At 42.3% G+C, this 24,049-nt stretch overlaps 1 protein-coding gene across 2 annotated transcripts in view; it reads right to left on the minus strand.

Moving 5' to 3' along the window:
* Positions 1-24,049, minus strand: part of USP22 (ubiquitin specific peptidase 22) — a 49,764-nt gene that overhangs the window by 19,932 nt on the left and 5,783 nt on the right. Inside the window, exons 2-3 of one of the 2 annotated variants that reach the window (XM_074320615.1) lie at positions 7,300-7,432; positions 1,201-1,314 (exon numbers count right to left, since the gene is read on the minus strand). In XM_074320615.1, the coding sequence (XP_074176716.1) occupies positions 1,201-1,314; positions 7,300-7,432 (247 nt within the window). The remainder of the gene's footprint in view (positions 1-1,200; positions 1,315-7,299; positions 7,433-24,049) is intronic. The other variant, XM_074320616.1, reaches the window with a different exon arrangement.

The following is a 24,049-nucleotide window of genomic DNA, read 5'->3' on the forward strand; positions in this document are numbered from 1 at the left end:
ACACCTATCACTGTCGTAACAGCATGAGCACATGTGGAAATGAACTAAAAAAAAAAGGAAAACAAATCAGGGAAGCCAAACAGAACTACGTGAACGCTCAGGAAAGGGGTTGCACAATGTCTGTGTACACCCCTGACCATGTGCCGATGGTGGCAGCATGTGTGTGGAGATGACAACAAATAAGGAGCCACAATGGTCCCACGGCCACGGGGCGCTACACACACAGGAGAGGGAAAGCCTAACCTCTTCACTGCATTAACTGATTTCAAATTAGTTCTCCAAAATGTGTCAAAAATAATTACAGTTTCTCTATTTTTCAGTAAATACAGTTAAGGTGCTACATTTTATTAAAATAAATGATTAAAGTATAAAAATTTCCTATTGTTCTTCATTCTTGAAAAACACAAACATATAGAAAAATGTACACTGCTTTCCGAAACTTCCTTTGTGGACCACTGAGCTCGTGGGGTCAAGGTGAACGCCGCAGTCAGCGGCATGGGAATCTCATTCGACTACACACGAACGTCACAGGGAAAGTGCTGAACTAGGGTGCTGAAGGGGTACTTCGTTCTGTTGACACAGATCAAACACAACCCAAGCAGTTAAGAGCTTTATAAGAGATTCTACAATAATGTAATCAGAAAAGTCTGCCTTCCTGGAAGGAACCAGGTGCATTTTAAATATTTTTTTTATATTTAATTTTTAAATATTTAACATTTTTAATATTACTGAGGAGAGACAGTTTTCTGGAACGCTGGAGAGCTCAGGGCAAACTATTCTTCAGGGACTAGATGGGGACGTGGCCTTGCTGCTGCGGTACCTACGAATAAGCCATTAAACGGGAGGACATTAAGTGCTGGTGCATCGTCTCTACCCCAGCAGAGCCCCCCACAGCAGCCATGGCCTGTGGGAGACGTGCAGCAGAGGCAGCTCCGGGAAGCTGCGGGAAGCAACGGGCCTTTGCACCTGCCCGGCTAGTCCTCTAACCTGCCTGTCCTGGAGCCTAGGCTGGCTCCACTGGGAGCCTACAGGAGGGAGCCAGCAGGACTGTGGGGGGCTCTTCCTACCTTCCCCTACCTCCCTACACTGACTCTCTCCCTTAATATTGATCTTTCTTTCGGTGAGTTTTGCGCTTGACAAACATGAGGAAACGCAGGACTAAGAAACAAATCAGGCGCGTCAATCTAGGCAAAACCAAACCTTGCATTTTCCAAGCTTTCCGTTGTTCCTCTTTGGCAATGATTTCCATGTCTCTGTCGTATATGTAGTCCTGACACAAAAAGCAGTAGATACCTCCATACATAAGCTCTATGGCTAAAGAGACAAAGGAGGGAAGAGAGACAAAATGTAATTAAAATCGAAAAGGTTAATGCTAAAGAACACAAATTAGACACGTAAGTTTTTAAGACGTTGGACTGTTTGTACCATTTCTCTACTCTCAAATTATAGAACCCTGTTACTACAAAAGACTTTCCTCCCTCTTCAGACAGTGTATCCTAAACAGAAGAGGTATGTATCTTTTCTCTGGAAGCTCACACCAAAGGCTGAGGAATCTGAGTGAGAACGAGGTGCCGCACCCCTATTTTACAAAAGACCAAACAAGTACCAGGGATGCTCGGCCTTTGAAAGAGCGACACTTAAAACAAGCGGAAACTTTCATTGAGTCAGATCCGTCCATCGTGCCCTGACGTACAGTTAACTATGTTTACCACGTCTACAATTCCTGGGACTGTTACCAGAAAGGAATGCAGTAGTTACTTGCCTACTCTTCCTGTAAGAACAGCAGGAAATTATCGTCTCACCAGATACCCTTGACTTCTTGATCCAGACTGCCTGCTGTCCACCTGTGAGTGGGTCTTACCTACTTTCTCAGCTGCATCATCTATAAAATAGGGCTGACAGCTGGCTCCTAATTACTTCATTATAAAGATAAATAAGATAAAGTCCTTTGAGCAATGGAAGAAAGGCACTATCTCAATCCAATAATTAAAAGTAATTTTTTGCGCTCAGAAATCACCAAGCATTATCAGATGTTTGAGAGGCAACGCAGCACAAAGGAAACAGCACGAACTTAGAATAAGTGATATTAATCCTAGCTCTGCCACTTGGTAGTTATGTACCTTTGATAAATTACTTCCTCTGAGCCTCAGTTTCCCTTTTGGTATAACAGTGACAATAACAGCCCTAATACCTCACAGTTTTGTGGGATGATTATATGAATATATATAACTACAGTACACAACGTGGTAAACAGTAATGTCTTAATAAATCACAGCTTTTATCATATTGCATGTCTTGTTACCATGACGACACAGATCAGTAATACTGTGGTGGGTCTGTCAAGTCCTCTAAAACAAGTCTATTAAGACTCAAATAGTGATTTAAGGATCCCATGTCTACCCCTTCCCCTCTCAAAAAACTGACAAGACTCCCAAATGCTCTGTGCAAGCCCCCGTCAGTGTCCCCACGAGCTCTGCCAGCTGCCCTTTGGCAGCACATACTCCTTAACGGCACAGCCATGGCACGGGGACATCAAAGAGAAATCCAGTCAGAGACAAGCCCGTAATGAGGATGAAGACAATTTCTGAGAAGCGCAGGCGTTCATGGAAACGGCGCCAGGCATACAGCCAATAGCAAAACTACCAGCCTGGGAAAGGTGTGCGCTTGTTCAGTGCGTGTTCAAGGTGAATCCTTCTTCGGGGCACTTTCCACAGCAACACTTCATCACAAAGGGGTGTCAAAAGTGGGGAAAGGACAGTCTTTTCAACCAGTGGTACTCGGACAAGTGGATAACCAGACACGAAAGAATGAAGCTGGACCCTTACCTTACACTATCTACAAAAATTAACTCAAAATGGATCAGCGACCTAAATCGAAGAGCTAAAGGTATAAAACTCTTAGAAGAAAATATGAGTAAATGTTCACAACCGTGGATTTGACAATGGATTCTTATATTTAACACGAAAAGCACAAGCATCAAAAGGAAAAAAAGGTAAACTGGACTTCACCAAAATTTAAAAACAAAAGATATTATTAAGAAAGTGAAAACACAACCTACAGAATGGGATAAAATATCTGCAAATCATGTATCTGATAAGGATTTACTATCTAGAATACGCCATTTAATTGCCAGGTATATATCCAAAATACAAAAAAACATGTCCACACAGAAACTTATACACGAACGTTTATAACAGCATTATTTATAAGAACCCAAAAGTAGAAACAACCCAATGTCTATCACCGGATGAATAAATAAAATGTGGTCAATCTCCAAACAGTATTATTCAGCCGTATGAAGGAATGAAATACTGACACGCAACGGCAGGGATGAATGTTGACGACATGCTAAGAGGAAGAAGCCACACAAAGGTCACAGACTGTGTGATTCCTTTTACATGAAATATTCAGAATATGTTCATAGAGACAAAAAGCAGATTAATGGTTGCGGGACTGGGTGCGGGAAGAACGGGGCGTTAACGGATATGGGGTTCTCTGAAGTGATGACGTTTTGAAGGTAGAGAAGGTGGTTGCACAACATCGTCAATGACTGAATGTCACGGACGTGTACACTTTAAAATGGTTAACTGTATGTTCTGCAAGTTTCACCTCAATATACAGTTTAAAAACGCAAAGCAACACCTACCATCAAGGTAGTTCATTTGGAAAATGATTTCATAGTCAAAATCACTAGTCCAAGGACAAAGCCTGACTGCACCAAGACCAAGTGGTGAAGTACAATAAGCCAGCTGTCTGGATAAGAGCGAAATCAATGTGGAGACGGGCTCTCCTATTGGTTTTGTTTTTATACTGGCAATTCCCAAGCCATCAGCTGACACAGGCACCACACATGCATGAGCACATCTTTCTCCCTTTGGTCACAGGATGGCCTTGAGAATGGAAGGAGAACCCCACCAACTCAGAGGTGAGTTAACTGATATCCTGCACCACCCCCCCACTCACACTCTTTTGTGCAACTGAAATCATTCTTCTAAGATGCATGGAACAAAGCTAGAAGCATTCCTTTTACACTGTTTGTAGCTCATACAGGCAAAATCCAAGCACCTTTGTGACTCAACATAAAACAAAAACTTATACGAAACTAAAAAGTAGGAAATCAAACAGCTCCAAATTTCTTTCTCTAGAGCAAAAACCTCAGTTACCTGGGATTCCAGCATTCAGTTTAGCGCACCTACAGGTACAGATGAAGCTGATCAGCAAATGTGACCGACTACACCAAATTAGAGTAAGTTCTTTTTTCAGACGTGTGTACTTTATCGCATGAAGGCAATTTTATAGGGCAGGATGGACAAAGGAAGTAGAATCTTTCATCAGAATGCAGACCCTCCTTGTTTCATGCCATACTTGTTCCTCTGTCCTTCCACAGGACCCTACTGCTTCTTACCTTCTATTTGTAAGTGCATCATCCCCAACATTCAGGCAAGACTGTGGGGACAGAGCCCCAGAAAGCAGTTTCCAGGCTCTTGGCTTCACGTGGAAAGGTGCTGGCTCAGGTAGTAAATGGCCATCAACTGTGGTTGGATGGCCATCAGCTGTGGCTAGTTGGCCGTCAGCTGTAACCAGTGAGCCATTGGGCACTAATATAGCTGCTGTGGCTACGCTAGCAGCAAATGGGGGCTGGCAAGAAGATGGTGGCTGAGCTAGCAAGCACGGATTGCAGTTAGGATGGCGGGTTGCGGACAGTGTGGATCCAGCCTCCAGTGAGACTATAGTGCCGCCAGCTAGAATATACTAGTATGACTCCCCTACCTATGGCTCCGTGGGTGTTCCCTTTTGGCCTCGCCATATCCTGCGTTCTTATGTGGGGAGTGGGAGCACAGACCCCACCTGATGACTCCCCGCATGACAAAGACTCACCTTAGGCCTCTCAACTACTCTAGTTAAAAACCAGACGCCCAATGAGAAATTTCCTAACAATCCACTTCAGGTCCCATTATACTGTATTAGTGGATATTCCCGGGGGGTGGGGGGGGTGGTACAAGAACTTGACCACCAGGAAATCAAGGCTCCTTGCATCTCCTCCATTCAACTGCTCCATTAAATGGCCACTGAACATTCTGCAAAGCACCCTTCATAAAATGACCACCCAAATATAACAGCCTATGAGGTGGGTGTGCAATGGGTCGCAGCAGCAGAGTGAGATGCCCAGGTGGGGGCATGGATCTGCCCCTGGCCAGTCAGGAAAGACCAAGATGCACCCGAGGTCGGGGTCAGGGCTGTCGACCCCCCTTTTTCTTCTCTAGCAGTCACAAGTTTATACTTCGGCTGCTCTCTCCTGCTCCCTCTCCTCTGTCCCACCTGGACACATAAAACTAATTTCTAGCTTTGTTAACACAAACGTATGAAACCTTCAGTATGTTGGACTCAGCAAAGAGCTAGTAGATCTCCCTCCCAGCTCATGGTGTTGTTTCTTAAAGCAAACTTTATAAACACTCTTTCTAGCAAAAGTAGAGGCAGAGTGTGTAAATCAGGTTGACAAAATGAATTAACACCACAAATTTCTGAAGTGAGTTTTTTTATAGATGACGCAGGGTAACAAGATTCTTCAGACAACTTTCTTAGATGGAAATCTATTTCCAGTTTTCCCAGTTTCCCATAACCCTTTAACCACCCTGAATCACAGCCCAGCTGCAATAGCGGCCTAAACAGGTCAGTTCTGAGAATCAGATGTGGCAGAAGTACCCTTCGTTTATATTATTAAAAGCACAGATCTACGTTAAGTAGCTACGTCAGAATTCTGTCGCATCCACACTGTCCCCTTCAGCGTCTTTTCCCTCTGGTTCCTCAGTGTAAGAAGCAGTCATTTGCTGCTCTGTCTCCCCCCCCCCGCCCCCCCCAGGACCGGCTGTCTGCTCATCCACAGCTGTGAGCCCTATCGGGGCCATTAGCTCTCCCTCCAAAAAGGCCAGTTAGCTCACTGTCACAGTCTGAGCCCCAAATCCCAAGCAGCCATTGTGCAAATGCTATAAGTCATCAGTTCCAAATAAGTTGTGTTCAACTGGACACAGTCCATCTCTACTACCTTAAAAACAAACAAACAAACAAACAAACAAACAAAAAACCCTAAAATTTGAGGTAACGAAGTGAGGAACAGAATTTGTTGTATAAATTTTCATGCTTTCTTTACTATGAACTAGCACAAGTCACCTAGACATTCCTGTTCCCATTGTAATTGTAGCTATTGCAAACAGCACAATACTGAGCTGACCGACTGCCTGCGTCTATAATAAAATAACTGGCGCATCAACACATCATATAAGACAGAGATTTGTTTTGCCTTAAATAAAAAAAAGATTAAGAAAAAAATAGACTTACTGTCAATCTCAGCTTTATCTTTCACTATGTGCATGGCTTACACGGAGCTTTAAGGGACATGGATTAACGCACTGATTTTATTATGTAACCTTGTGGAATACCATTTTCAATTAGGGCTTTTTAGGCTAATGTTTTCAAGAAAGCACCAGATTACAGAACTTTTTTTTTAAAAGGCCTAAAAATATCTTTAACTGGAATTGATAGGACCACGTGAAGTGTTTTCTAGAATAGGTTCTCTGGCTTACTACCTTTTGAAAGTGATTTTCTTAAGGATATCGTAACAACCTCACAATCATTTAACAGCAAACACTATTCTAAAGGAGACAAACACTTAACACTCAGAAAATAAAACCAAGAGCAGAACTTTGCTTTATGGTAACTTCCAGAATGTATGAGTTTAAATTTGTAAGTATATGAAAGGCAAATTTATCTTGATGCCACACAGTGTTGTTAGCTTTTTCATGAACCTGCATTATTGAAAATAACGAACTCCATTACTGAAAGCAATAACGATCACCTCCGCACACGCAACCCCATTTTGACATCCATAACCTAATACTGCATTTAAGAGATTCCTTTGCAAATTTTTGCCTAATCTATTTCTAACTATTTTTTTCCACAGGGAAATTGAGGCTCTGATATTCCACTAAAGAAAAGGCACTTTTCAAAGAAAGTTAGCTGAATATAAGGAGTAAGCCACCAGAATTTATCATTTAAGACTGCACAAAATATTGACACCAACTTAAATGCCGTAAGGCAAGGGGGGTACAATAATCCATCTGAGTTCACTTTATCGCTTTCATTTCCCCTGCACAGTTTCACAAGGAGGCCACAAATTATTTTAGGTCAAAGAAGTGGCCTTTTGGAAGAGTGGAACTGCACAGCTACATTCAAAGGACGCTGAGTCAGGGGCTCTGACCACTCCCGACGCCCAGCGGGACCTCTCAAGAGAGCGAGCCTTACCCAGGTTGTGCCGTTTCGACTTCGCATGTTCGTGAATATGTTTCTTTGTGAAACAGCCGAAGAAGACACAGTGGAGGCAAGAGTGAAGCCTGTTCAGGTGGATACCACAAACGTGACAGACGCACGACTTGGCCTGAAATTCAGAGAAGAGCATTAAAAACCAGCACGTGGTATGACAGAAGTTCCCAGAGAGAAACATTCGAGCAAGGTGATCCATCCACAAGGGGCACAGCTATGGGAGGGAAGGAAAGCAGGGAACTTCCTCTCAGTCTTACTACGCCAAATGATCTTTCTTTCAATTTAATCCTTTCAATTGGCCCAAAAGGTACTGAGTTCATTTAGCTCAACACTAGCTCCATGTAAGACAAATCGGCCCACAATCACAATTACCAAAACCCGTGAGCTACCTGGATGGTCACCACATGCAGCTTTAGAAGCGAAGTCTGCATTCTGTTTTCCCCCCATCCTGACAAGCGCCCCAACCCCAGCCCCCAGCCCCATTCCAGGCCAGCAACTCACAACCTACTCGCCCTGAACCTGGACATAATTTTAAATTTGATAACCAGGTTCCCTAACCACAGCAAATTTAGAAGCAATAAATGAACAAATGGACAGATAAGGACATGAATTAGAACAAAATACAGGAACAAGTAAAAGGCACAGTTTATACAGCCAAGAACTAGATCACAGAAACCGAAATTTTGAGCACAGTAGTAAACAAGTCTTGTACCCGCACCACAAAAATGCCCGTTTTCTAGCACAGTGTGACAATCACACTTATTTTAACTGTAAATCCCCTGCAGGCTATTGGATTGAATTTCTAACCCGAGATGATACCACCCACAGTATGTAATTCACTTCTGTCTTAACGGGGGGTGAGGGGCAGAGATGAAGGAAGGTATAAAACAGGGTGTGGGGAAGGGAAGGTTAAACTGAAAGGGCCTCTGGAAACAACCGCTGGCAACACAAACATTACATACTACCTGCTGAACACTTGCTCAACACTGGTGCCGGGGTCTTTCAATGTATCCCCCTCAGTCCTTACAAACGCCCCACGAAGGTTTTAAGCCCTTCTGACACACGAAGAAACTCACAGAGTACATGCTTGTGACACAGCTAGAACCCGCCTGACTCCAAGAGCCCCCTCTCCCACTCAGTCAGAGGCTGCCCCTGAGCTTCACTCTGCGCACACAAGACCAAGGCAAGTGCCAAGTGTGGCGGTGACAGGCGGAGCATGCGCCTGTCATGCAGGGCAGGGCCTGGGCGCAGTCTCAAACCTGTATTCACAGAACGCACAGGGACACCAGTAACTTCTGAGGCCTCCAGAAGCAGCAGAACCGGACGGGAGGAGATGTGCGGGGAGGGCGTGTGGAGGTCCACTCCAGAAGGGGCGAGAGCCCAGAGCTGCAGCACTAGGTCAGGAGACAAACTAGACAAAGTAGAACCGCGCACACGCTGCATCCAATCCCAGAGGCACCTTTGCATCGGCTCCGCAGAACACACGGCCAACCTGGAGCTCATAAGACGCGCCAGTCCCCCTGGCCACCGAGAGTCTAACAAGCCCCACACACGATTCTGATGCTCATTCTAGAACCACAGCCTTGCAAGAATGCCGGCATGCCCGGGTCCTCATCTTTCAACTGCATGTACAATTTTCTATCTCGAAACACAAATTCAAATACTTATTTTTTTCAAACAATCTGAAGAGGTTATCTCTGCAAACACCATAAGGTTTAGCCCCAATGCAGGGCTTCTCAACAGCAGTACAATGGATATTGGGGGCCCGGCAATTCTGTGTGTGTAGAGGGGGAGGGTGAAGGGGGCGCACCGTGCACTGGAGGGTGTTTGGGAGCATCCCTCGCCTCTACCCACTAGATCACAGAGGTGCCCTCGTGCCAGGTGAGCACCAATGCTCTAACGCAAGGCCACAGGAGGCTGAGACTTATTTTAAAGAACTTCTAAAATGCAGTAGAAGTGGAAATAGTAATTGTATCATCTATTTACTCTTCCAGTGATAGACCAAAGGAATTAACTAACTATAATTGTTTTCAGTAACACGGGAAATTTTAGAATTACAAATACTGTTATACTAGGTGTACAACAAATGATGTTTCCAAGAACCATGGGAAATTTCATTCCTTTAGTTATAAAAACTGTTGGGAACAGAACCCTGGAGATTCTTAGTTATAACCACCAACTAGAATTTATTTACTATTCAAAAACTGCAGCTGTAAAGAAACAGAAAGATTAAGTGGTGTTTTTTATTTGTATCACTTTATTGTTAAAAACTCTTTCTTTTCCATTTTAATCACTATTTTAAAGGCATGACCATGACTTTCAAAAAAATTCCTCTCTGAGCTTAATAAACAAATAAAACCACCCCCCGTATATAGATATATGAAAAAAAGAAATTAAAGGCTAGCATTACCTTGAAAATATAAACAAACTCATGATTCTTAGCAAAGTATATAATTTTAATACTTACCACCATTATTTTCCCTTAAAACACAAAATGTTTTAAATATAGACACAAATTAAGCCCTGAATTTTAAGCTTTTTCACCTATTCTTTTGCAGAACTTCATGAAAGAAAAATCTGCCTTAAAAAAAAAAGTGCTTCAAGAATTTTAGCTGCACAAAAAGGAACTGTAGTAATTAAACAAAGGCAGGTCAGGTACAACTAGAAACACAGAAATTGATCATGTCCCGATACTATCAGGTCAGAGAAAGAAAGCCTCAAATATAAATAAATGCCCACACAGTCACCATTCAACTAGATTTCTTTTTTTCTTTAAAATAAAGCCCATGTTCCATACTCATTTGAAGGCCAGGGAATCAGATTTCATAACTGGGGCTCCATGCTATGAGGTCCCAAGCACACCAGTGACGTGTCACAAATCTATTATCATAAACACCAATTATTTGCCTCATATGCCACACATAAACAATTCCTGAATTATTTGGTGCTTCCTAAATAAGAATAAACATAAATGGACACTTCCTATAAGCCACTGACTCCAACACTGATGGGGGAGTATAAGAAATGGGCGTCCGTCCGGTAATTCTAGCACAACTTGAGTATAAAAATGAATAATAACAAGAATAGATTACTATACACCAAATGAAAATCCGTGTTAAGTCCATGCTGAAATTAATACTATACTAACACACACACACACACACACACACACACACACACTCACACACACACTTATGTTACCAGTCTTCTTCACAAGAGAATTCTACCTAATACAGTATGAAAGACAAAATTACAACTCTTCATCTCATAATCATCACAGTATAGTAACTAATTCAGGCAAGAATCATCAATGATTGCTAAAACCAAGCAGCAAAAAAACATCAGGTCACTTACAATAGATGAAAGGTGGAAACTGCCTAAACATCTATCAGTGGATGAATGGATACACAAAACGTGTTATATTCATACAATGGAATATTATTCAGCCACAAAAAGAGATAAAATTCTGGAATAGAGAGCCCAGAAGTAAACCCATGCCTATATGGTCATTTAAACTATGACAAAAAAAGGAAGAATATAGATGGGGTAAAGACAGTCTATGCAATAAATGGTGTTGGGAAAACTGGATTGATACATGCAAAAAAATGAAACTGGCCCACCTTTGTACACCGTATTAAATAAACTCAAAATGGATTAAAGACTTAAATGTAAATCCCAAAACCACAAAACGCCTAGAAGAAAATACAGGAAGCAGACTCTCAGACATCACCCTTAGTAATATTTTCACTGCTACACTCATATCTTCTTAGGCAAGGGAAACAACAACAGAAAAAATATAAACAAATGGGATTAAACATTTACACCCCTCACAAAATGCATCAAACTAAAAAGTTTTTGCACAGCAAAGGGAACCACCACCAAAATGAAAAGACATCCTACTGAATGGGAGACAATATTAGCCAATGACACATCTGATAAGGGATTAATATCAAAATTTGTAAAAAAACTCATACAACTCAACACCAAAAAAACAAACAATCCAACTAAAACAATGGACAGAGGACCTGAATAGACATTTCTCCAATGAGGACATACAGATGGCCAACAGACACATGAAAAAATGCTCTGCAGTCACTAATCATCAGAGAAATGCAAATAAAAACCACAGTGAAATATTACCTTACAGGTGTCAGAATGGCTATCATCAATAAATCAACAAACAAGTGCTGGCGAGGATGTGGAGAAAAGGGAACCCTCGTGCACTGTTGGTGGGATTGCAGATTGATGCAGCCACTGTGGAAAACAGTATGGAAGGTCCTCAAAAAATTAAAAATAGAACTACCTTATGACCCAGCAACTCCACTCCTGAGTATTTATCCAAAGAAATCCAAAACACTAACTTGAAAAAAATATATGCTCCCGTGTTCACTGCAGCATATTTATTATAGCCAAGATATGGTAACAACTGAAATGCCCATCAACAGACGATTGGATAAAGAAACTGGAGTATTCATTACTCTGCCATAAAAAAGAATAAAATCTTACCATTCGCAATGACATGGATGGTTCTAGAGAATATTATCCTAAGTGAAATAAATCAGACTGAGAAAGACAAAGACCATATGATCTCACTTATATGTGAAATCTAAAGAACAGAATAGATGAACAAAACAGAAATAGACTCATAGATACAGAGAACAGACTGATGGTTGCTGGATGAGAAGGGGTTGGGGGATGGATAAGAAGGGTGAAGGGGTCAGGAAGTACAAATTGGTAGTTACAAAATCGTCACAGGGATGTGAAATACAGGATGGGGTGTACAGTCAATAATACTGTACAAACTATGTATAGTGCTGGGTGAGTACAAGACTTATCAGGGGGATCACTTCATAAATTATGCAAATGTCTAACCACTACTTGACATTAATATAAAATAATATTGAATGTCAACTATTATTTTAAAAATTACATAGTCATGGAATGTCAAGTACAGCACAGGGAATACAGTCAATGGTACTTTAATAGCTATGTATGGTGTCAGATGGGTGGCAGATTTCTGGGGTTATCATTTTGTGAGGGGTGTAAATGTCTAATCACTATGTTGTTTTGTACACCTGAAACTAACAATAAAAAAGGAAAAAGGAAAAAAGAGATGAAGTTCTGCTACATGCTACAACATGGGTGAACCTTGAAAGCATTATGCCATGTGAGACGCTGGACACAAAAGGTCACAGACTGTATAATTCCATTTATATGAAATATTCAGAAGAGGTAAATCCATAGAGACAGAATGGACATTGGAGGTTGCCAGGAGCCACAGAGAAAATGGGGAGCGGATGAAATGTTTTGAAACTTGATAGAGATGGGGTGGTGATTGTACATTTGTGAATACAGTGAATTGTTCACTTTAAAGTAATTTCACCTCAATACAAAAATACATTGTTATTTATATACACACACATATGTGTATTAGGGGCCTGGATATTTCCAGTTACAAAGTGCTGACCCAGAGACTACTTTTGTTAACCGAAAGGAACTGTCTTCCTCCTACCAACAAGGCTTACCCTGAGTCTAATCGTGAAGAACACGGAGACCAGTCCAAACTGAGGGACTGTGCACAAAGCAACTGACCTGAGCTCTTTAAAAATATCTATGCAATGAAAGAGAACAGGTTGGGAACTCTTCTAGATGAACAGAATCTAAACAAACATGAAAATAAATGCAATGCATGATCCTGGATTGAGTCCCAATCCATATATTTTTCTTAAGGCATAAAGGACATTACTGGAGTAAGTGGGGTTTTTAAATATGAACCATACATTATTAGATAATACTATTTCACCAACATTAAACTTTCTGAACGTGGTGACTGTGTTGTGGTTATGCAGGAGAATGGTCTAGGTCTTAGGGGTAAATTGTCATGATATCTACAACCAACTCTCAGATGATTCACAAAAAGAGGTAGAGAGAGATGTGAATTCATTTTAGTATTCTTGCTATTTTTGTAGGTTCCATGTTTTCAAAAATAAACTAAGGGAAAACAATGATTAAAGTACATGCCCTACAACTCAGTAATCCCACTCCTCGCTTTATACATTAACAGACACAGGTACCGCATATGCAACAGAAATGCATATATTCAGGACACCAAAAGACACGTAGAAGAATGACATAGTAATATTCTTTGTAATACCTCAAACCTAAAAACAAAAATGTTCATTAGTAATAAAAAGAATAAACTGTCGCATAGTCATTCAATGAAACAGCACAGCGATGAAGAGCGCTCACGGCACACGCAGGACCACAGTGCACCTCACCATGAACAAGCAGCGGGGGGGGGGAAGCTGGCCACAGACACATCCTGCACACCCCAGGCATGGAAAGTATGAAAGCAGGAAAGGGTGACTGGCGGGCACATAAGGCCAGACAGCGGACAATCCTGAGGGCGGAGGGTGGGGCCCAGGGAATGGCGCGAGGGGACTTCTGGCGTGCTGGGTGCTGCCCACTCACCTCTGCACGCCAGACACACAAGCCTGTTCCTTTTTGAAAATTCACCAAGGTGTACGCTTTCTTTAGGAGGGATAAGAAGCCATAATGCAAAATAATAAACATACAGAGGTACTACACATGGGCACGCTACGGGAGATAAACGGAAATACTATCAAAATTAAAAGAACAATCATATCTAGAGAGTATTGGGGGAAATCAGGAAAGTTTGTAAACAAGAGGTGGAATTTGAGCAGAGAGCTCAAAATTCTATGGAATTCTATGGAATGCTTCTTATAAGGGGTATGATCTCAATTCATAGGGAGTAAAGAGAATTAAAGCAAAGCAGAAAGCCCTGCTATCGAGGAGGAAAAAAGTGCTCATTCAGCGTGTAATTTCTTCCTCTGGGTGACATGTGTACAAACTTAGGACGCGCAGAGATAGTGGATTAGCACTCAGCAGTGAAGCGAGTTTACTGAGCTGACGGACTGAGCAGCTGAATGTGTGACAGTGCTTCTCTAATAATCAGGTACCCACCAATAGGCAATAAGCACTAAAAATTATTTCTCTGCATCAGCAGAATGCTCCATCATGGTGGAAACGTTCCGCATCTGTGCTGTCCGTTACAGTAACAGCAGCCACTGGCTACAGGTGGCTATCGAACTTGAAATGTGGGTAGTGCCACCAAGAAACTGGATTTTAAATTTTATTTCATTTTAATTAAAATTTAAACAGCACTTACAGCACAGTTCAAAATCCTAAAATAAGCAATTACTGAACTAGAGAGAATTCGTTTGATAATTATCTCCTGAGTTCATTTACCACAGAATTTTCTAAAGCACAGAAACTAGAGCAGCTGGAATTAAACCTTGGATACCATAAGTAATACAGGATTAACATTTGTAGGTTTGAAAACAAAACTCAAGATATTCATACCAAGGCAAGTGATAAGTACCAAATACTAATGAAAATAGGTACTGATGTGAATGACCGTTGGCTTCTAGTTTAACTGTTTAGAAACCCTGCATTCAGTCATGCCGCAGAGCAGCAGCTACTGGGAATCACTCAACATCAGTTACAGGACACCTAAGACAGTTCACTTTCTGCTCCTGCCACTTTCTGGCTGTGCAACACTGAGTAAGTTACATAATTTCTCTTTGCCTTGGTTTCCTCACTTTTAAAATAGGTATGTTTCTGCCTCCCAGAGCTACAGCGAAGATGAAATGAATTGCCACTTTTCAGGTACTGGGACGTTGCCTGCACACATCAGGATCTATGGTGGGCTGATAGTGTCCCCCCCCCCAGTATGTCCTCGTCCTGATCTTCAGGACCTGTAAACATTATTTGAAAAACTATTTTTGCATATGTTATTAAGTTAAGGGTCTTGAGATGAGATTATACTCGATTATCTGGGTGGGCCCGAAATGCCATCACAACTGTCCTCAGAGAGGGGCAGGCGAGACAGCTGAGTGAAGGCCACGTGAGACGGAGGCAGAGAATGAATGGAGTGACGGACGGGCCACAAGTCCTCCAGGGGCAGGAAGAGGCCGGGAACCGGTCCTCCCGCGGGGCCCCTGGAGAGGGGCGCGGCCCTGCCAACACCTTACCTGGGGCTCTGGCCTCCAGAACTTGTTCTAAACCACCCGGTTTGTAGTCCTTCGTTACAGCCCACAGGAAACTAATACAAGGTTCAGGTTAGCTTTAGCTATTAGTATTCTAACTCCTTCCTAATGACACTGAAAAGGTTAGAAAGCGAATTCCCCAGACAGCCTGACGCTGCAGCTCAGAGTTGGTCCGGGAACGGGGGAGGTGGGGTGTGTGCTGCTTTCTGGAGCAGGTGGCTGCTGCAGCTTCCCCGCTGGGGGGCGGCACAGCTTCCTGCAGGGGAGGCAGCGCGCAACCTTCCTGGTTCTACGATGCAGGAGAAATCTGAAGGCTAGAGGAAATTCTTGGAAACTAAACCTAGAACCTATTGCTCCTAAAGCCCTTGAAATGATGTCTGTATTAAATCCCTTTTTCCTATACATTAATTCAAGAAGATTCAGTAACTTGCAAGGAAAACCCGAAACAGAAGTATAATTTATATGGCATAGGCCCTTGAAATAAACACTTTGCGGCTCACACAAGGGTCTCGACTCAGTTGTAGTGAATTCTGAGCTCAGCGCAAAGGGAAGTGCAAACCTGAGACAGCACGGGAGAGCTGATGCACATGTCACACATTACCCAGAGCTTCCCACGACGACTGATCTGGGGAAGCCTGACCACTGTAAAGGGAAGTGCAATTCTTGTGCATTCTCTTCCATGAATTTTTCAAGGGCTCAAAATACTTTTCTACCATCATGAATTTTGATACAAGCAAAGAGACAAGTATAAACATTCCATCATCTACATAAACTGTGACACTAAGAAGCAAAAGACTTGGCCAAAACTGGACAATCTCCATAAATAAATTCCCCAGACTCGGACCTTTGCATCTCAGAGCTAAAATAGATCTTAGGACCTATCTAGACCATCACCTTCAATTTACAAAAGTGGCAACATAATTGTGTAAGAACTAGGTATTTTGGTTTTACTCACTTCTGGGTTGCATCCACGTGCCAGGAGAGGGACACACACACCCCAACTCCACAGGGACAAAGCTCCTCTGCTCTGGACCCCCGCCCCCAGACCTCACATTCACTGTACCTACCTCTTCATCTGGCTCTTCATCTGTATCCTTTATAATAGCCTTTAAAATAAACTGGTAAATGTAAGGAAATGTTTCCCCGAGAGATGAGTCATTCTAGCAAGTTACCAAACCCGAGGAGGGGATCACTCACGGTCAGTTGGAAGCACAGCTGACAACCTAGACTTGCGACTGGAGTCTGAACTGCGTGCAGTCTGTGGGGCTGAGCCCTGCATCTGTGCGATCTCCTTCTCTCTCCAGGTAGTTCAGAATTGAGTCAAATTAGTAGGACACCCCATCAGTGTCCGCCAAGATTGGAGAATTACTAAAAGTGACAGCACATCACAGAAAACGAAAATTTAGCTTTTACTTAAAATTATTAAGTTAGCTATTTTAAAAGCCGTGGCCTGTCACAAAGCAAACTATAGCTTCAGATTTAAAAACGAGGCTAGGCACGTCCGGGAGCCTGGAGACCCAAAACAGGTTTCAGGAACTATACTGCTTGAGACAAAAAAATGTAGCCTGTTAAGCCCAAGGTGAATTATCTTGTCTTTCAGCTCTTAAGGTCACATCACTGACTCACAATCCCACGGTGTGTTCCAGAATTCTGGTTTGTTTGGAAAGAAGAAGACCTCTCAACCCCAGTAACAAAGGACAGGATGACGCCAAGGGAAAAATAAATCATTAAGAAGATCATGCAAGCTAAAATCAAAACCGACCAATCAACACAGCCCACAACCCTAAACCCCTTACTCATGATTTTTGTCCTTAAAAAGAGGCCATTTGAAAACCATCAGGGAGTTCAGGTCTTTGAGCATCAGCTGCCTGTTTTCCTTTCACTGGTACCTTTGAGATATATGTTCTTTCCTTTCACTACAACCCAGTGTCAGTTTATTTGGCTGTCTAGATGCCGGACAAAAAGACTCTACTTCGGGGTCAACAATGTTACTTGGTGGTGTTGGAAAAACATTCCAGAATAATGTAATGGGAGAATGAACTGCAGAGTCAGATTAATCTAATTTCAAGGCCCACACATGCCATTTACAATCAGTGTCCCCTAAACAGGTTAGAAGACTTACCTGCCAACGCTACCTAAAAAGTGTATCAGGAGTACCAAAATGAAATTACATATGAAAAATGCTTTATAAAATGTAAAATGCTATATAAAGTACTGTTACCATAAACGAGAAATGAGTGAAGCTCCTGTGGGATTTGGGGATCTGCCCAAGGTCACACCTCAGGCAAAATCCCCATGGTACTGACCACCCTGGGCTATTTATTAATAATTTAAATTTTGTTATCACCTCCCAAATGGCAGTTATACATGTATAGAGAGAGCAATCAAATTTCCTAAAACATCATTTTAACCTGTTGTTCCCACTTTACTCCCCCAAATGTTTTACCAGAGCTGCTAAGAAGCAATAATAAAAGTTACTGACTTGATTCTGTTTTATGTTCGTCCTCTCTGCCGCAAGTGCTGGCCAACGTAAGAGGCATGAAAGACCTCAAATATCGGTCATTCCAGTTCCTGAAAACTAAGTTTACTTACTTTCTACCTAATCTTCTAAATGTCTACTCTCCAGCTGTCTCAGAGGGTCTGTGCGCTAAGACAGCAGAGTCTTCACAAAAGAATACTCAGCTCAGGTCTGAGGTAGCCTCTGCATCCGCTACTAATTTGCAGGAACTACAGAGAACAGAAGAACAAGTTGAACTTGCACCATGAGCATGCAGTCAGCAAAACTGGACTGTAAGAAAGTCAACAAGCTAAGGCCCAAGTTCTTCAACAGATAAACTGTAAGGGAAAGAAAGGTATGAAAGAAGAACGTGTACATTGATTTAAAAGACATGACTACGGTCATACAATGAAACTCTACCGAATGATCAGGAGGAATGAGCCAGCATCCACACGTTACATGCACACCGCTAAAGGAAAGATGTCAGTCTGAAAAGGCTACATGCTGTGTGACCCCATCTATCTGACATTCTGGAAATGGCAAAACCACAGAGCACAGGGGTTCCAGGGGATTTAGAGGGACGAGTAGGTAAAGCACGGGGATTTTAGGTCAACAGAAGTGTTTTGTATGGCACTGTAGTGGTACATGCATGACCCCACACAGCACGTCTGTCAAAACCCACTGAACTTGACAGCGTAAGAGCAAACCTTAATATGCAATATGCAATTTCTTAAATAACTGGTTCAGCAGTCAGATGCCCGGATGGAATGTGTGCTAAGAATATAGAACCTGACTGTATTATAAATATATGACAAAACCTTACTGAAAAGGGTGGAGAGAAAGTTACCTAAGTAACTTGGAAACGGGTGGAGTGTAAAACCAAACACAAAAGGAATCATACATGCTCTAGGTGACAGTTGTTTCCCAAGGGGTTAACAATTCGGAGACTGCTACATGTACACATTGAGATTAAACAGGTAAGTGCATGGATGACAGATGAGAGCCAGATTTCCCTGGTGGACACAGTTACTATAGATAAGCAAGAGGGGGAGGCCGGAATGACCCACATAGTACTGAGTTAAGAGCTGGAGACTTCAGCATGAGCTCAGGTACAGTTTAAGATGGGTGGCGATGGATATATATATATGTATGTATGTATATGTGTATATATATAACTATATTGAATTACAGTAGGTCCTTGAATAATATCGTTTCGTTCAATGGTCATTTCATTACGTTTGAGGGAAAAACCCTGATTCCCAGCCAGGACTACTGCCTGTACAGAGTTTGCACGTTCTCTCGTGTCTGTGTGCGTTTTCTCCGGGGACTCTGGATTCGTCCCACATCCCAAAGCGGTGCATGTGAGGTGAACTGGCGTGTCTAAGTCGTCCCAGGAAGAGTGATGGTGGGTGTGAGTGCACTGCAACGAAGGGCCTCCTGTCTGGGTGGGTTCTGCCCTGCACCGAGCTGCTGACTATGATAAGCTCTGACTCCCTGCCAGCACTGGACTGGTGGCCTAGCAAATAATTCTCACTTGTTTTTATTAACCTTTCTCACGTGTACGTACGTATAGCTCACATTTATTACATTGTCTAGTATTAGAAGTGTTTTGGATCTTTATTTGGAAGTTTGGTGATGTTTTTGTGACCAGAAATATGGCACAGGAACTCAACTCATTTAGATCAATCGACCTATGGTAAAATTGATTTCAATAAGCGTTTCACTTGAAGTCGTAGTTTCCAAGAACCTACCGACAACAGTGAGTCAGTGAGGAATGCTGTACAGACGTGTATGTACACACACCTGTTTCCTAGCTCTGTCCCTGAACTTCAGGATTAACAAGCAGCAGAGCCTGGGCCCAGACCATATTTTCTCATTCCTTCTCCAATAAAAAGAACCAGGACTCCTTGGAGAAATGGCAGATTATAAAGTCGGGGGAGAACATATACAATGGGAGCCTAGAACATCTCACAATACCAGAAAGTAAAGAAGTGCTCAACACCAAAAACAAATGACGAAGGTATGCCAAAGGGACACAGAAGCCAAATGGAAGAGCTCCCAGTGGCTAAAGCTGGAACAATTTGAGCAAAAAACTAAATAACACAGTACTGTATTCTAACCTATAGTATAAAATAAATATCCACAAGTCCACACTGACATAAATGACTGAATACATGCATGAACGGGAGAGAAAGGACAGCTCTTCCATAGAGAAAAATTCCAAATAATTTATGTATAGACACTTTGCCCTCAGGGAGACGGAGGGTAACTGCCCACTCCCTAAGTACCTGTGTAGAGGTGACTTCCCTCCCAAGAGGACAGTATGGAAAGGAAGGGAAAAAATCACTTCCCAACAGTGGAGCGATCTAACAGCCACGTGGTCAAGCTTCCCATCAACGGTGATTAAGTCGTGTGGACTGCGTCACCCTTGACGGAACCTGAGAAGGGCGCTTCGGCTCTGTGGTCTTCCTCCCCTAATCTGTAACCATGAGAAAAACAGACAAACCCAAATCGAGGGACATCCTACAAAACAAATGATCAATACTCCTCCAAACTGTTAAGGTCATCAAACATAAGGAAGGTTTGCGAAATTGTCACCATCTAGAGAAGCCTGAGACATGCCGACTAAACGTGATGTGGGACCCTGCATGGGGTCCCGGGGATAAAATTTCTGTAATTTTTTTTTTAAATATATAGATGCATGAATTTTAATCTTCCTCCGTAAAACTTATCAACATCTGAGCATCTAGAATTTAGGAGAAAATAAAATCTGAATAGAATGTGAAGTTTAATAATAATGTATCAAGCTCAGTCACTGGCTGTGAGAGACGGACCATGGTAAAGTAAGATGATAACCAGGAAAACCAGGAGTGTGTGTCAGATACGGGAACGCTCTGTATTATATTTGTAACTTTTCTGTAAATCTATAACTGTTATTAATTTGCATACAACCAAATACACACACAAATGGAAACTGGAGAAATCCGAGCGAGATGGGCAGACTGTATTAAAGATGGAGACTTCCTGGTTGTAACACTGTACCACAGGTTTGCAAGATCTTACCACTGGGGGAAACTAAGTAAAAAGTACATGGGACCTCTCTGTATTATTTTTTTACAACAGCATGTTAATCTACAATCATCCCAAAATAAAAACTTTAATTAAAAAAATAAAACCTTTTTCCCATTTAGACTTTTTTAGTTGGAATGGCGTGTCCCCCACTCAGTATGAATGGTTTAATGTTTTGTTGTAATGATTTGAAAGATCCAGTAAATTAATAAAGCAAAAAGTTAACTCCTCAAAGCAAAACAGTTAGAAAAGAAAAAAGTTTGCTTAAAAAAAAAAAAAAAAAGGTATGTTCAAAAAAATGAATAGAAAAAGAAAAAGAAAAAAAAAGCCAGGAGAGAGCTCCCAGCAGCATTCTCACCATCGTCTCTAAGTACCTGACTCGTTTCCAACAAAGACTCATTTAGTCATTCGTGGAGCCAGTGACAGGTCCATTCCCGGCTCTTGGTCTACTACCGACCAGGTATTGTGTCTAAGCCAGTAATTGCAAAACTGTTCCCAACGGCGATTTCTACTCAAAAGATCAACCGAGATTCATTCATGTCTCAATAGACGCATCTCAGACTCCAGACCTGAGACAGCGCTGATAAAAAGATGACCAGTACAGAGCCCTAGAGTAAATCCTTTTCTAAAACACAGGGCAAAGTACCACTGACTCGAGATAAATAATACAAGAGCAAGTTTCAACTGAAATGATCTCCCTTTCCCAGCACAATCCTGACACCACCTCTCTAGCTACTCTCTTCTTAGGTAAGTGTCCGTAACCTATAGTCACTTTGTAAAGGTACAAAACGGAAGTTAGGACATTACTTATACTCGATGAACCTATACTGTCTTTTCGTGTTTTACATTTAGTTTTTTATTTCTCCCCTTTTAGCTACCTCCCTTGCTCCCCGCTTTTTCCTATATAAAACTGCACTTTTAAATTCATCTCAGGTCTGACGTCAAGTAGACAATCACATTTGAATCCCTCGGCAAACCAAAACATATATAGTTCAAAACGTCTTGCCTAAGACAATTCCTTCCCTAAACTGATTACCAAGATTACGTTTTACAAATTCTTAAATTCCTCAAATTGAAAGCTTGCATTTTTTTAAAAAAAGGAAAATATCCAATGCTGTTATCATTCAATGGACTACTGATTTCACAGCTAAAAAGAGTGAGATCTATATACATAGGCAACAAGTGAAAAAAGGAAACAATATACCCAGCATGTACGTTTAAATAAAAACAAAAACATGTAACTTTGCTATATATGTACACACATATAGGCAATTTTTTAATAAGTCTTGAAGATGCAGCCAGCAAACAGATCTTAATAATGGTTATCTGGGGCCAGGGAACACTCACCTTGTATATTCTATAAGTCTCTAAGGTAGTTTCTTTTTACACATTGAGAGTACATTCATATTATCATTTCTGATAATTATTTTTTTAAAAAGACATGGATTCATAAATTTTAAGCTTCCTCAGTAAAACTTACCCGCATCTGAGCATCTGGCATTATCTATGTATAGGCTAAAATTGTCCTATGTTTAGGAATTTTCATTGGACAGCTACAAATACTCTAAATTTAAGGCAGATATTATCTTTCTATGTGACACCTCCTGCTTAAATGGCCTTTTAACAATTATGATTTCAATTCCTCAAAACAGAAACCCAAGGGCAAGTGTTGACTCTGGTCTACAGAGAGAATGGGAAGTTAAAAAATAAAAGGAATCATCCCACTGTCTTTCAAAGGGTGCCCATGCCACATTTCTTCAAATAGTGGTGTTAAAAACCACAAACGTAGAAAAAGAAAATAGTTTCAGTCAAGATGGCAGAGTAGGTAAATCCTGTTTGCCTCCTCTCATGACCACATGGAAATCACAAAGTACAGAACAACCATCGTTGAGGAGCACCTGAAGCCTAATTGAACCAAAGCCCTACAACTAAGAACATACAGAAGAAGCCACCTTCAGACTGGCAGGATGGGCAGAGACGCAGAATGAGCTGGTCCCACACCCATGTATGACCATTAAAAACCTGGAAGGCTATTTCGGCTGTGAAGGTCTCCCCTGACGAGTGAGGGGTCCCAAACCCCACACCAAGCTCCCCAGCTTCCAATGCTGGGAAGAGAAGTTCGCACAATTTCTGGCTGTGAAAACCAGCAGAGATTATGGTTGAGTGAGGCAGAGGACAGCTAGAGTCCCAGGAGCTCCTCTTAAAGGTCCCACACACAGTCTTACTCACTGATGGACTCACTCACTCTGAGCTCCAGGGCTAGGGCAGCAGCTTGAAAGGCACCAAGGACATGTGGTGGGTAACTGAGTTGTTTGGCTTCAGGGCAAGAGCTTTCTCCCAGCAGAAGTGCTGGTAGAATGCATTGTTTCTTTGTTGAGCCCTCCCTACTAACAGTGTGCATACCCAGGCAGCTGCCATATCTGAATCTCCATCAACCTAGCTAACACCATTCATGCACCCTGCCCCAGTGATTCCGAGACTCCGCCCTGGTGATTCCAAGACCCCGCCACACCCAACTTGCAGACTCAACCACGCCGGTTCCAGTGGCTTTTCCATACAAACAGCCAATCTTGACTCGTGCTGTATGGACTTTCCTAAAATCTCTCAAAGGCTCACAAAACCCAAACAAGCTGCCTCTGGCTTCAGTGAGTTCCATACCTCTTGCTGAGCAGCCCCAAGCCTGGCACTAGCAGCAGCCAGCTCAGATCCCTGCTTGGCTTCTCCAAGCACCTCCAAACCCAGCGCAGGTGGGCAGCCATCTGTGGACTGCTTTCTAGTTCATGCCAGATGGCCCTGGACAGGGCACAGGCTGCAGCTGAACTTGGCCTGTGGGTGGGCCCCTTTCAGGAGGCCCAGGGGATGGCACTCCCAATGGTCAGCTTCAGACCGAGCCATAGCATCAACTGGCTGCCTCCAAGGACAACACACCCAAACGGCAGACTGGGCAGGAACCAGAACCCCGCTAAAGCAAATCCTGCGCTTTAGGGTCAGCCCCTGCACTACAGCTCCTCCACTGTGGTCACAGCCAGTCTTCACAACCAATCAGTCTGAGGGTCAATCCCTCCCATTGATGTGCAAACACCAACCAAGGCTCAAC

The sequence above is a fragment of the Rhinolophus sinicus genome, linkage group LG15 (genome assembly GCF_036562045.2).
Source record: "Rhinolophus sinicus isolate RSC01 linkage group LG15, ASM3656204v1, whole genome shotgun sequence".
In the NCBI taxonomy this organism is placed as follows: Eukaryota; Metazoa; Chordata; class Mammalia; order Chiroptera; family Rhinolophidae; genus Rhinolophus; species Rhinolophus sinicus.